This window comes from Capricornis sumatraensis, chromosome 5 (genome assembly GCF_032405125.1).
Source record: "Capricornis sumatraensis isolate serow.1 chromosome 5, serow.2, whole genome shotgun sequence".
NCBI classification, from domain to species: domain Eukaryota; kingdom Metazoa; phylum Chordata; class Mammalia; order Artiodactyla; family Bovidae; genus Capricornis; species Capricornis sumatraensis.
In genome coordinates this window covers 12,013,649-12,028,369 of record NC_091073.1, presented here as the reverse complement: position 1 = coordinate 12,028,369, position 14,721 = coordinate 12,013,649, and the positions used below count along the sequence as shown (strand labels likewise).

General features: G+C 45.8%; 1 protein-coding gene across 1 annotated transcript in view; it reads left to right on the top strand.

Moving 5' to 3' along the window:
- The window catches only part of ABCA13 (ATP binding cassette subfamily A member 13), a 388,784-nt gene that overhangs the window by 362,093 nt on the left and 11,970 nt on the right, over nucleotides 1-14,721 (top strand). The window contains exon 59 of the mRNA XM_068973151.1: nucleotides 617-709. Within this exon, the coding sequence (XP_068829252.1) occupies nucleotides 617-709 (93 nt within the window). The remainder of the gene's footprint in view (nucleotides 1-616; nucleotides 710-14,721) is intronic.

Below are 14,721 nucleotides of genomic sequence, written 5' to 3'. Positions count from 1 at the left end.
ATTTTAAATCTTGATAGCATTTCATATCAATGTAATATTATATTACAAGCTAAGTTATAGTTATAAATTACAGTGTTATTTGTTATATATAATATACTGTATTAAAGTATGTTAGTTTATAGTTTATACAAAATTTATTTTATACCTGTTACATTTTATACTTACATTCTATTATTTATATTATAATGATTTTTTAAAACAATTTCTCATTTAAACTGTATTTGTGTTTTTCCCTTTTTCTGATATATCTTCCCACTGATTCAAAATTTCATCTTCCATCAGTAAATATTCTTTCTTTTCATAAGATTTCCACATGTTTATGAAGGTCTTTTTCATCTATTTTCCATTTTTGTGCTATTGCTAAAAGGTTTTCTCCTATATATTCAGTAACTGTTTTCCTAGTGTATAGAAAGACTACTAATATTTTGGTTAATTGTATAGTTGGCCATGTAAATGAAGTCTTATCCATTTCCAAAGTGCTGTTTGAGTTTTGCGAGGTTCCTGTATGGAAAGTCAGCTGATTTTCAATAATGGCGTGTCTCTGCTCGCCCATCCCACTGTGGATTCGAGCCCTGAGTCTGGGGCTGCGGCTCACCCCTGGTCTTTTCTCCCACAGCATGGAGGAGTGCGAGGCTGTGTGCACAAGGCTTGCCATCATGGTCCGCGGCAGCTTCCGATGCCTGGGTTCCCCACAGCACATCAAAAACAGGTGCGTGCCATCTTTTCATTTAGATGTCTGCTGTGAATTTGTAGCTGGACTGGTTATAACTGGAGGGGCATTAGGGTTGGCATGGTCCAGGCCCCTTTTGGCCTGGGAGGGGAGATGGAGGCTGAGATTGGAAGGGTGTGTGTGAAACACCATCGCCAGGGGGTGCCCACTCTCAGCCCCACAGAGCCCAACATTTCCCCACAAGGTTTTCTGCCCCCAAGGACACCCACTCTCATTGTGGTGACACTGGGAGGGTTCGAACCACTGCAGAGTAAAGATGAAAAGGGCCCCAAAATATCCTCACTGATACACAAAACCACGTGGAAAGATTGTACTGACATATCCCTCACCCAGAGCGGGTCAGTAACCTGTGCTGCACTTGGAGAAAGACCCCATGGATCTAGGGTGGTGAAAGATGGTCCTTGTGGTTGCTTCCTGGTTCAGCTAATAAACTAGAGACTTTGTGCTTTAATACCTTAGATTTCTTCCTTGGTTAATTGTCTTTTTTTCCATTTACCCTTTGGAATATTAATGATTCTATAATCAAGTTGTATGAGTGTTTTTAGGTATTCATATAACTTAAAAAAAATTCAGTGTTGCCTAAGCTGTTTTCAAAGTTTATAAGGCATGCCACATTTTATTGTGTTTTACTTTACTGCACTTCATAGAGCCTGCGTTTTTTTCAAGTTGAAGGTTTGTGGCCACCCTGCACTGAGTAAGTCAGTTGGTACCATTTTCCCAACAGCATTTGCTTACTTTCTGTCTTTATGTCACATTTTGGTAATTCTTGCAGTATTTCAGACGCTCCACTAGCAAAAAGATTATGAGTCACTGAAGGCTCAGATGATAGCATTTTTTTTTAAGCAGCAATCTTTTTAAAATTAAGATATGTACATTTTTGGGCTTCCCTGGTGGCTCAGACAGTAAAGAGTCTGCCTGCAGCGTGGAAGACTCAGGTTCGACCCCTCGGTTTGGAAGATCCCCTGGAGAAGGAAATGGCAACCCACTCCAATATTCTTGCCTGGAAAATCCCATGAATGGAGGAGCCTAGCAGGTTACAGTCCATGGGGTCACAAAGAGTTGGACACGACCGAACGACTTCACATTACATGTACATTTCTAGACATAATGTTATTGTACACTTAATAGACTACGGTATAGCATAATTTTATATGCACTGAGAAATCCCCCAAATCATGTAACCCCCCTAATTGTGGTATTTGCTGGATTGTGGTGGCCTAAACCAAACCTGCAGTGTCTCCAAGGTCTGCCTGTCATTTCTTTTAAATATGGTGTTTAATCTGTCCCTTTTGACTTAGAGTAATTTATCCATGTATGTTGATAAATCTCTTTTATTTATTCAATGTTTTTAAAGTTGGAATTCCCAAGCAGAGATTTGTAAAATTTGTAATATATTAGGTCGAAATAGCTTTATTCTATGGCGAAAATAACAATGAATGCTTGGATTGAGACGCTGAGTTGGGAAGTAGGTCGCTGTTTTCCAGTGGCTCAGAGTTGGGGGACTGCTTGTCTGCCACGCTCACTCTCACTTCAGGTCAATCCCTCAGCAGATAACCTGCTGGAAACTACTCTCAGAATGTGCTTTGCTCACCTTTAATAAGGATCATCAAAAGAAAAATAAAATTTCACGCTCCCTCACCTTTATGAATGCCCACATGAAGTTTTACGGCCCTTGCCCGATTGCTGGGTGATGTATGTCAGAGTTTGGCTACCTGCCTTTCAAGAGGTTTCCTGACCTCGTTGGAGGTGGCAGGGAGCAAGGTCCCTGGGAGGAGCATCCTCTTCCTGCTTTTATCTGTGTGCTCTCACCTGCCGCTGGGTTTTAAGTCTGATAACCTGTAATATGTCGCTCAGATGGTAAAGAATCTGCCTGCAGTGCAGGAGACCTGGGTTCGATCCCTGGATTGGGAAGATCCCCTGGAGAAGGAAATGGCAATCCACTCCAGTATTCTTGCCTGGAGAATCCCATGCACAGAGGAGCCTGGGGGGATACCGTTCACGGGGTCACTGAAAGTGGGACACCACTGAGCAACTAGCACTTTCACTTTCAAGGTGTAACAGGATTGAGAACAGATTGTCAGTAAGTATGAATAGTATAATTTTGCTAAGAGAGATAGTTTGTGGGTGATTGACTGGAACCTTGAACTTAATACATTCAAAAAATGATTTGTAAAGTTGGTATTTTCTTGTGACAAACTGAGTACATGTGTTTCCATTGTATTGAGATAAAGAATACAGGGTTCATCATCAAATGGAGTGCTGGGCTTCTAAACCTGGCGGTCATCAATATGGTGCCTGCTTCTCTCCTCCGGGTGTTGGGGGGCTTCAGGAGACAGCTTGGGGAAGATGGTGCCCCCCGGGCCTTAGAGCCATCATGTCATGTCTGAGCCTGGGGGCGAGACCGGGTCCAGGTCTTCCCTCTGCCTCCCTCCTTTCCATTGCCTCTTCTTGGGTGGTTTCCATGGACACGCCATTCTTGCTGCTCTGATTCCTTGTTTTTAAATTAATTTATGTTTTAATTGAAGGATAATTGCTTTATAGAATTTTGCTGTTTTCTGTCAAACCTCAACATGAATCAGCCATAGGTATACATATATCCCTCTCTTTCGAAACTCCCTCCTGTCTCCTTCCCCATCCCACCACTCTGGATTGATACAGGGCCCCTGTTTGAGTTTCCTGAGCCATACAGCAAATTCCCGTTGGCCATCTAATTTACATGTAAATTTGCGTGTAAATGTAAATGTTCATGTTACTCTGTCCATACGTCTCACCCTCTCCTTGCCTCTCTCCATGTCCGTAAGTCTTTTCTTTACGTCTGTTTGTCTATTGCTTCCCTGCAAATAAGTTCTTTGTTACCATCTTTCTAGATTCTGTATCTATGCATTAGTATGCGATATTTCTCTTTCTCTTTCTGACTTTTCACTCTGTATAATAAGCTCTGAGTTAATCCACCTCATTATAACTGACTCAAATGCATTCCTTTTTATAGCTGAGAATTGTGTATATGGACCACAACTTTTTATCCATTTGTCTGCCGATGGACATCTAGGTTGCTTCCATGTTCTAGCTATTGTAAGTAGTGTTGCGGTGAACAATGGGATACATGTGTCTCTTTCAATTTTGGTTTCCTCAGGGTATATGCCTAGGAGTGGGATTACTGGGTCAAATGGTAGTTTTATTCCTAGTTTTTTAAGGAATCTCCATACCATCTTCCATAGTGGCTGTATCAATTTATATTCCCACCAGTGGTGCAAGAGGGTTCCCATTTCTCTGTACCCACTCCAGCATTTATTGATTGTAACCTTTTTGATGATAGCCATTCTGACCGGTGTGAGGTGATATCTCATTGTGGTTTTGATTTGCATTTCTCTAATAATGAGCGATGTTGAACATCTTTTCATGTGTTTGTTAGTCATGTGTATGTCTTCTTTGGAGAAATGTCTGTTTAGGTCTTTTCCCCACTGTTTGATTGGGTTGTTTGTTTTCTTGGTATTGAGTTGTATGAGCTGTGTGTATATTTTGGAAATTAATCCTTTGTCAGTTGGTTCATTTGCTATTATTCTCTCCCATTCTGAGGGTTGTCTTTTCACCTTGCTTATAGTTTCCTTTACTGTGCAAAAGCTTTTAAGTTTAATCAGGTCATACTTGTTTACTTTTCTGTTTATTTCCATTACTCTAGGAGGTGGGTCATAGAGGATACTGCTTTGATTTATGTCGTCAAGCGTTCTGCCTATGTTTTTCTCTAAGAGTTTTATAGTTTCTGGTCTTACGTTTAGGTCTTTAATCCATTTTGAGTTTATCTTTGTGTATGGTGTTAGGTATGATTCCTTTCTTTTTAAAAGAATTTATTTACTTTTAATTGGAGGATAATTCCTTTACAATATTGTGTTGGTTTCTCCACCTTTGCTCATTTGAATTTCTTTCCTGGACCCAAAGGGGCAGATCCCAAGAGCCCCCCAATCAGAGAATGTTCCTCCAAAGGACAAGCCCTTCCCCAAGTCCTTTTTGAGCTTCACAGCCCAGCATCCTGCTGCACGCCCATCCTGCCACCTCCTCCATCCCTCCTGTTTCAAATGCATTCGTCAAAATATGAGTTGTCATGAGGCCCGCAGACTAGGAGATGATTGGACCGAGGGCTTTGCCACATCTCCTGGGCAGAGGTGTGCAGCTTGAACTCAGTGGGAGGTACCAGGTTGGCCCCATAGAGTCTCTCCCATTGGGTGCCCATCAGTCTGGGGAGTGGAGCTCATGGCACCTGTGGCATCCATAGGCCTGGTAGGTGGGCATCTCAGGAGAGGTAGCAACCATGGGTTCAGGAGAGGGGACTGCTCTGGTTGGAGGTCATAGAGAAGTCTCTGAATACAGGTAAAAGTACCATGGGGAAACTGTTTAAAGGGCATTGGATTCTTGATTGCATAATAAACACATCTCTACAAATGATGTGAGAACACTTAAGAGGGATGAATGTACGCCAGCTAAAGAATGCTTTGATTTAATGTTGAAATTAAAGGGAATCATTGGGCTAAGTGAAATCAGCCCTGGGAATAGCTGATTTTTAAATATTGGTGGGAAAAGACTGTGATGCTGGGAAAGATTGAGGGCAGGAGGAGAAGGGGATGACAGAGAATGAGATGGTTGGATGGCATCACTGACTCAATGGACATGAGTTTGAGCAAACTCAGGGAGATAGTGAAGGACAGGGAAGCCTGGCATGCTGCAGTCCATTGGGTTGCAAAGAGTCAAATACAGCTGAACAACTGAACAATAAATATGGCTGAACAACCACGGGTTTTCTGGCCTTACCCTGGGTTTCACAAGCATGCATTCTTTTCCTGTTTGGGGTGGATCACTCTTTCAGTGGAGCCTGTCTTGTGTCTTGTTCGGCAGCACCCCCCACCTGGGGATGGCAGCACATCATGTCCCCAGACATGGCCCTGGTCATGAAGCACCTTCTCACCTGCACTTTCCCCCGTGTCTTCGGGCAGTCAGAGATGGCTGGACACGTGGGCAGAACTGAGGTTGGAACTCAGAGTCCCCAAGGCAGCTCAGGCCATAGCCCTGCCCTCTCCCTGACCTCCAAGGCGTGGCTCTGCGTCAGCTAGAGGAGAGGCCGTGAGCGGGATGGGCTGGGAACAGGCCTGATGAGGGCCAGCTCTGCACACACTGGGGGATGGTTCTTCCCGTAGGCTGGTCCTCTGGGGCCTGGGTGATCTCATTTTGCAGAAGTTCCAAGATCTGAGTGAGAAGAGCATCTTCCTCTCCTTCCAGCCTCAGTGTGGTCCAGCTCAGATGTGAGCAATGGTACCCGAGTGCCAGCAGGCCTGGAGGACACTGTGAAGATGGCAGGTTGGGGTCTCCCCCACTCTCTGAACACTCCTCCTCTTCCTGCCTCGCTGTCTCCCACTTGCTTGGACACCTTGCAGCCATGACTGCACCCCACCAAGCCGCCCGCACCGTCCTCTTTCCTGGCCGGGGCGTGGGGCCTCGGGCCTTTCCGAGGCTCAGTACTTCCCTGCCTGTGTCTTCGCAGCTACTGCCTGTCACTTCTTTGGCAGGAGCTGCCTCCTCCCTGCCAGGAGATCTGTCTGTGCCAGACCCACCTGGTTCCAGTGAGAGCTGACGCTCCTGAGGACACTGCCTGGGTCCTTTGTCTGCCAGGATCGCCCTGGGCTCAGCATCCGCGCCATCTCAGGGATGGAACCTGGGGGCAGGGAGAGCCAGTCCTGGACGCCTTGGTGCAGAACCACCTCAGAGATGCTCATGTGGTCCTGAAATGTTCAGGCTTTGATTCCCAGGAGCCCTCATGTTGCCAGACTCGAAATTCACTCCTTTATTAACAATTTGACATCATATTTTGTCTCAGGTTCCAGGCTTTCTTTTTATAACTTTTTAAGGTATCTTAAGTCATATTTCTAAACAACTAAACATTGTGTTTAACCTTAGAGCTGGCATTCTAGTTTGTTTTTAAATGTTCTTTGTGTTCGCAAACCAAGAACAAATCAAGTTCAAGTCTGATCATTGCTAGGTTTCTGTTCCTGGGACTTTCCCAGGTTCTGGCTCTGCGCGTCCCGGCTTCAGCCAGCATCACATCCTTAGCCTGCCTGCTGTGGAGACAGGAGGATTCGGCTAAAAGTGGGACTGGTGGGCTAGGAGGACACACAGGGTCTGCGATTGACTTTCTGAGGTGTGGTCTCTCGGGGAGGGTGGCACCCTGGCCCCGCCCCTGTCTCTACCCCATCCCTGTGCCTCCCCATACCCCGCGCACCCCAGCCTCTGCTTCAGACTGGAGGTGTGTGTCCCTGCCCCCATCCAGCCACAGGTCTCTTGCCGTCTCTGAACTCCTCTCAGATCCCTCCTCAGTCTCGTCCACACTCGCTGCCTCTCTGCACTCAGCCAGACCACCTCCCGGACATCATCCCTCCTCCCCCAGCCTCTGGGGCTGGGGGTGGGGGTCCTGCTTGTGCTCAGTGGCTGTGGGGCTTGGACACCACTTTCCTTTGTACCCTGTTTCCAATCAGAGCAGGAGAGTTCCTGGCACCCCTGGAGGACCCCTTCAGACTCAAGAAACTTGGGAACATGTCCCTCATCTTTGGCCTTTTCCTTTTTAAAGTGAAAGTTGTTCAGTCATGTCCGGCTTTTGCCGGACATTCTCCAGGCCAGAATACTGGAGTGGGTAGCCATTCCCTTCTCCAGGGGATCTTCCCAACCCAGGAATCGAACTGGGGTCTCCTGCATCATTGCAGGAGGATTCCTTACCAGCTGAGCTACATGGGAAGCCTGTGGCTAAAGAAGTCGCCTTCTCTGAAATGTATAGAGCATGACAATAGCCTGCAGTCCCAGACCACCACTCCTCGGTGACCGGGCCCTTTCAGGGAGTCACGCCCATTGCCCTTTCTCGCTTCCTCAGCCTCTGGGTCAGCCCTTCTAAGTACCAAATTGCCTTCGTTCCCTGGTGGCCATTGATCACCTGTTTTTATCCCTGCTGGACTAAGTACTGTGTGTCGATCGTCTAGCTTGCTAGGTTGTAATACCCAGAGATGACACCTGTAGACTGCATTCCAGACGCTGGTCCTAAGTGTGTGCACACGTGTGTGTGTTGGGGGGGGGTGTGCGCCACTCAGTCGTGTTTGACTCTGCAATCCCATGAACTGTAGCTCACCAGGCTCCTCTGTTTATGGAATTCTCCAGGCAAGAATACTGCACTGGATTGCTATTGCTTTCTTCAGGGGTTTTATGTGTATCAGGTAACTTATTCCTCATGACCATGATGACCAACCCAGGAGCCAACATTCTGTGCCTGTAAAAGCCTCTCTGCTCTTACAGGCACAGAAGGTAAGACTGGAACGTTTGGGAGTCTCTCTAGGTCACTGGTTAGTAGATGGAAGAGCTGGATTTGAGCCCAAGCACTGGGGCTGAGCCTTGTCCTATGTCATGTTTTCTCAGGACTGTCCCCATCTAACAAGTACAGGGAGTGAGCCAGGATGAGGTCGGGGCTCACCTGTGGTCTGTCTGACTGCTAAGCCCCCGGATGGTCAGCTTGCACCAGGCTGGCTTCCCGCTGGCTGCAACCTAGGGCTGTACAGATGAGAATCAGTGCAGACTCTTGCTGGGTCTTCAGCCACACCAACCTTCCTCTGGTGTGTTTCTGCGTGTTCTAATTGTCACTGAGAGTCTGACCCCCCACTTAACATGTAAGTTCTGATTTCCAGGTCTGAAAGATGCTTCAGTGGGGTCTCACTAAATATTTATTCAACATTCTTCTCTTCCTATGTTCCTATTTTTGAGGAAGAAAATTGCTTCTTTATCAAGTGTATTTCTTTTATCCATTTGATACTGACATGATCTCCTCCCCTTGAGACCTTCCTCTAGGGGTTTTTTCCCGCTTCTGGATCTTTCAGGTTCTCTTTTGTATCAGTTGTGAGATACATTTCTCTGTTAGTAACAGAACATCAGACACATTGATTGAAGAATATTTATTAGGCATATTCATTTTCACATGTAGTAGAAATGCAGAAGCAACTGGTTATTGGCACTTGTTCACTTGACTTAGTCTTCACAATTTGCTTGGTCCCCAGAATAGCTGCTGTCACTCCACCCACCCATCATATCTGTGTCCTAGACAAGAATCAGGAAAAAGGAGGAAAAGGCAAAAGGGGCGCATGCCACTGTCCCCTCTTCAAGCAGGCTTTTCCAAGTCCCACCCAGAGACTTGCACTTATGCGTTGTTGGTAACCCTGGCTAGTAGAAAGGCTAAGAAACATAGACCTGAGCTAGAGGCTTCCCCAATGAAATAAAGTTGATTCCTGTTAAAAGGAAGTCAAGGGAGGCAGATGCTGGGTGGTTCTCTGCAGCTTCACATTCTGATAGGATTGTTTGCTCAGTTGAGAGTGGTTGTCAGTTTCAGTGGGCTGTGATCTGTGGCTTCCGGTTCAAGACTGACGTGTTATATGGAATATACATCCGTACATTGTGTGCACGTGTGGACAAAGCTGGAGGCAGTGGTGGATACCTGGTAACCAGGGATGACTAACACCAACCTCTGTGGGCACTGGTGCCTCGTCCCAGGTAGTGAGGGATGTAGGTCGTAATGGAGCACATCCCGAGAGTCTGGGCAGCTGCCTTATCACCTGCAGGCTGTGGGCACATTCATGACCCACCAGGGAGGGACCCATAACAGCCGTGCATCACACTCTTTTGCTTTCCCTCCCTTGGGACTGGCTTAAGCGGGAAGGTTAAGTCCGAAGGTGAAAAGCGGTCCTCCCAGGAAGGAAAAATTAGTTACATTTCTGAAGCACAGAGTTTACGATTTGAAATCTGCTGGGCCAGTTTAAGTGGAGAGGGAAGATGGGGCTGTTTATGTATACACAAAATAAGACTTTATGTGATTTAAAGAGACTACTTAAGATGATGAGAATTTTCATTTCCTTGAGTTGTCTGACATGCAAATTTTAGGAACTGAGAAAGAAAATGGAAGAAACCGCAAAGGATGTGCTCATCGGTCATTTATATCACTATTTTACTTAAAATATAAAGAATGTGAATGTCGCTCAGTCATGTCCAACTCTTTGCAACCCCGTGGACTATACAGTCCATGGAATTCTCCAGGCCAGAATACTGGAGTGGGTAGCCTTTCCTTTCTCCAGGGGATCTTCCCAACCCAAGGACTGAATCCAGGTCTCCTGTATTGCAGGCAGATTCTTTACCAACTGAGCCACAAGGGAAGCCTGAAATATAAAGAATAATCTGGAGTATTTCTCCATCAGTTTTCTGCTAAGAGATAAGAGGAGGCACAACGATGTCTCAGTTCTCAAACTGTGACTTTCTGGGCATCTGCAAATTAATATATCTCCTATGTGACACCGTATGCTTAAGCATGACAACTTCAGTCTATTACTTCTACAAAACATTAACACATTCATAAAAGCCTAGACTAAGATTTTATCGCCTGATAATAAACTGGCTCACTTAAAAATGAAATATCTGACAGTTCTGTGTGTTTATATGATCTTCACAAATGAGAAGGCACTTTGTACACGGGCGCATAGAATGACTTCTGCCATGGCACGGAGCTTTTGAATCACGGGGGACCAGATTCTATTGGTCTGTGTTTTGCTTGCTTAGAAGCATTTCACCACTTCTAAAAACAATGAATTCATTCTCTTTACTAGAAATGGTTCTTTTGAGAGAAAGGACTGAGCTCTCCTCTGCATGTGTGCACTTTACAGAGGCAAGTAGTTTGTTATCATGTTTGCTTTGAAGACGCCGAGTTGCCTGAACACACTCAGTGTTGCTCCAGGGGTTTCTGATCTACGTGTTCCTCTCCCACTGGACTTGGGCGATATCCCTGGTCTTGGACATTCAGCTCATGAGGGATGTCATCCAAAGTGTCACTTTACCAGAGGGAGCACCGTGCTTTGATTTTCTCATATTTTCCCTTGGAACAGTTGGACTGCTTCTTGCCTACAGTGAAGATGTGTAATGGAAGTGATGGGAGATTTTTTCCCTGGATTCAGACTCACACCGTGATCCCTTTTCGTTCGTGCACATTTGATGAGGGCCTGTGTCAGGACCCCAACTTGAGCCTGGTCCCTTATGTCAGGAAGTCTGGTGTCAGATGGACAAACATACAAAGAAATGTAAATGCAACACCGTGAGGTAATTTGTGAACAAAGCGCTGTATGATGCAACTGTTATTGGGTGTCTCTTTAATCACAGGGTCTTTAGCTGGATAGATGCATAAGGTGCAGCCCAATAAAAGCTTACATAAGATACCATAAGTGCTACTCATGGCAAGGCTTAGGAGGAGACAGCCCAGTGTTTTAGATGATGGATTGCCTGGGTGGCTTCCTGGAGAAGGAGGCATTTAAACCAGGTGTATTCCTGGGAGGTGAATCAACTGTGCGAGCCCTTCTGGTGGTGGGAGAGTCATGGAGATGAGTAACGCAAATCACATTTGAGAAGAGCTGGACTGTCACACAGGTGCAGGGTGAATAATGGGGGCATCCACTTGGAGACAGTGTTTTGGGTTAAACCAAGGGAGGTTTAAATTCTGGGGTGGAAAATTAGGGAACAAAGGGACGCAATAAGAAACAGGAGCAGAAATGGCCAATTAAAAGGTGACTTTTGTTCTTTAGCTGGACGTTGATTAAGATGAACTGGAGTCAGCTGGGAACAGGGCAGGTGGGAAAGAAAGCATTGGTGGGGAGGCTTGGCAGAAGAATACTAGAGCTTTACAGCCAGCTGATCTGAGGCAATAGGAGAGAAGGAGCTGTCAGGTCACTAGCCTTGGGATCTGGGAGGTGGAAGATGGTGATGTCAGGGGAGAATCACGAAGTCAGGATGGGCTGAGAGGAAGGAGCTAGGAGCGTGTTCTCTGTGAGCCTGGGGGCTGCCCAGGGGTTCCTAAGGAAGAAAGGATGCTGTGTTCTGCCCGGGTGCTCTTAGATGTGGCAGGAGACAGGGAGAGAAGCCTAAAGCTGATGGTGAGCATCGACTCTCTCGGGAGACAGAGACAGGGAGTAGCTGGATTCATGCCACCTTTGTCACTTTTGTGAATTTGGATGTCATGGGTCGGGGCGCTCCTCCATGTGCTTACCTTTACTGAAACATTCTTGAACTTGGGCCATTTGTCAAGTGCTTTTTGTGCATCATCTCATTTAATAGCCTAAATAGCTGTGATTTACCCCCTTCACCATAAAGCAGCTCGGACCTAAATAAGTTCAGCAGTTGGGTCAGAACACAGAGTTACAACTGAAAGAACCAGTTTCAGAACTCAATTGTCAACTCCTAAGGTGGTGGCACCCCATTCCAGCACTCTTGCCTGGAAAATCCCATGGACGGAGGAGCCTGGTGGGCTGCAGTCCATGCGGTCGCTAGGAGTCGGACATGACTGAGCAACTTCACTTTTACTTTTCACTTTCACGCATTGGAGAAGGAAATGGCAACCCACTCCAGTGTTCTTGCCTGGAGAATCCAAGGGACAGGGGAGCCTGGTGGGTTGCTGTCTCTGGGGTCGCACAGAGTCGGACACGACTGACGCGACTTAGCAGCAGCAGCAGCAGCAGCAGAAGATCCTCATACTATGGCTGTCTCCCCCGCTCACCCTACCCCAAACTAACGACATGACAGAGCTCTGCTGCTGGGAGCTCTTGGGGGCGTCGGTCTGTGATGACAGCTTCCTCTGTAGAACTTTCTTCTTTTGCCTCTGCGGAGGGAACAGACTCCCCTCGTTTTGAAACGTGGGCTGACTACTCTTTGAAAAGTAGTATGGCTGGATGAGATGCAGACATTACAGTCAGACTTGGAACATCACCTCCAGGGCTTTGAAAAAGTTATTTAACATTTCTGAAAGCTTGTTTTTTTCTCTTAATGGGGACAGTCATACATATTTTGTGGTCCCGTGGAAAGAAGTAGCTGGATTCAGCGAGCATATTTCTTATCTTGAGGGCTAGGACGAGACGTCCTTGTTCCCTGAGATGAAATTGTGGTTTATTTCCTCAGTTATTTTCCCAAAAGTTACTCTCCAGTGGGGTCTCCTGTATGTAGTCCACCTATTCATAGAAGCATAAGAGCCCCTGGATGTTAGCTAGCAACATAGCCACTTGGAAATAAGAATGTACCTTTCCAGCTTTCACTATTTGTACATGTGGGCAAAGAGATTATAGAAGCAGTACTAGCAACTTCAAGGATATGAATTTGTAGGGAAAGGTGTGCTCTTTTTCTGCCTCTTCCTTCCTTCTGATGTGAATGCAGATGTGATGGTTAGAGATGAAGCAGCCATGTTGGACCATGAGGCAACTTCAGCAATGGAGACCTGTGAGCAGAGCAGTATGACAGAATGGGCCAAAGAAAGGCCTTACCCTTTTGTGGTTGGCTGACATCAGATTTTATACTTGCTAATATCCTGCTTCTCTGGGTTTTCTGCCACTCATTTATGAATCTAAACAGACTAGCACTCTCTGACATATAATGTTGACAAAACACAACATTAGTGGTTTTTACTATTTTCAGCTTCTTCCTGATAGAATGTAAATCCTTTGACAGTAGACCTTTGTTTTTATTACAATATATCTGACATTCAGGACAGTACATGACATATGCTCAGGGTACTTGTTGAACAAATAAATAGATGAGTGAATGAACGCAAACTCTGTAGTGCATGGGAGACCTTTGCTAAATGATATCTTCTCCCAGGTTGCTTTGATTGAACTTTAAAAGAGCAGTCAGATGAGACTGTGGGAGCATTTAGGCTCTGCTCAGCTTAATGAAGAATGACTAATAACAACAATCAACCACTTTGATAAAGATTTCTATTCCAATCCCACTGATCTCTGGACGGGATGAAGGCTGCTTTCTCCCAGAACCTTCTGCATTGTTTATCCTTTGTTGGCTGCTTTTAGAAACAGGCTCTGTCTTACTCAGTGTCTCCATTAACAGGAACCATCAGGCACGTGATGCAGGTCTATCGCTGCTCAGTCCTGGCAGTGTTTTCCTGTCACTTCCCTGCAGGGTAGCCAGACCCAGTACTGATGTAGGCTGACCTGCCAAGAACTAATGTGCACATACACAGCAAAAATGTGCCACTCCAGAGCTCAGCAGGCACTGAAGGATGGTGAGTTCTGATTGCAAATACAGCTTAATAAGCCCAGGAAAACCCAGGCTAGCCAAAGAAATGGATTTCTTGTAGCCCAGGACTTTGCTTCCCTGGTGGCTCAGATGGTAAAGAATTTGCCTGCAATGCGGGAGACCTGGGTTTGATCCCTGGGTTTGGAAGACCCTTGGGGGTGGGCATGGCAACCCACTCCAGTATTCTTGCCTGGAGAATCCCATGAAGAGAGGAGCCTGGCAGGCTACAGTCCCTGGGGGGTCACAGAGAGTCGGACATGACTGAGCGACGAAGCACAGCACAGTGAGGAGGTCAGCTCAGTGCGATAAACTGCAAACTAGGTCGGAACTATATTTCAGGTTTCAAATAATTCAGGAGTAAAATTTGGGAAGTTTATTTACTCTGGGTTCAGTTAGCCTAAAATTTAGGTGTGTGTGTATATGTATCTCTGTGTGTATGTGTGTGTACGTGTTTCTGTGTGTGTGAGTGTACATATATGTGCGTGTATGTATGTTTGTGTGTATGTAAGTGTATGTGTCGGTGTATGTGTGTGCATTTGAAGAAAATGCATGAGGCTGCAACACTTTAAAGGTTTCATAGTTGAGAAGCATTTTACAAATTTGATTTTGGGCTCTCTTTTATCAAAAGCATAAAAAAAAACTTTTGCATCCATGAGTTTGCTTTTGTTATAAACAGCTGCAAAGTGAAGTTTATGAGATGCAGTGGCTGATACGATTTTCATTCATCCTCCAGCAGCTGCAGATGGGCTGGTCCGGATGGTTCAAAGGGGCTGGCTCTGTCCCACCTTTAATTCATCCTCCTTCCAGAATCAGTGTCTGAGCATTTTCCAGACAGGAAAATGTCTAGAGAGCACAAGGACGATTCA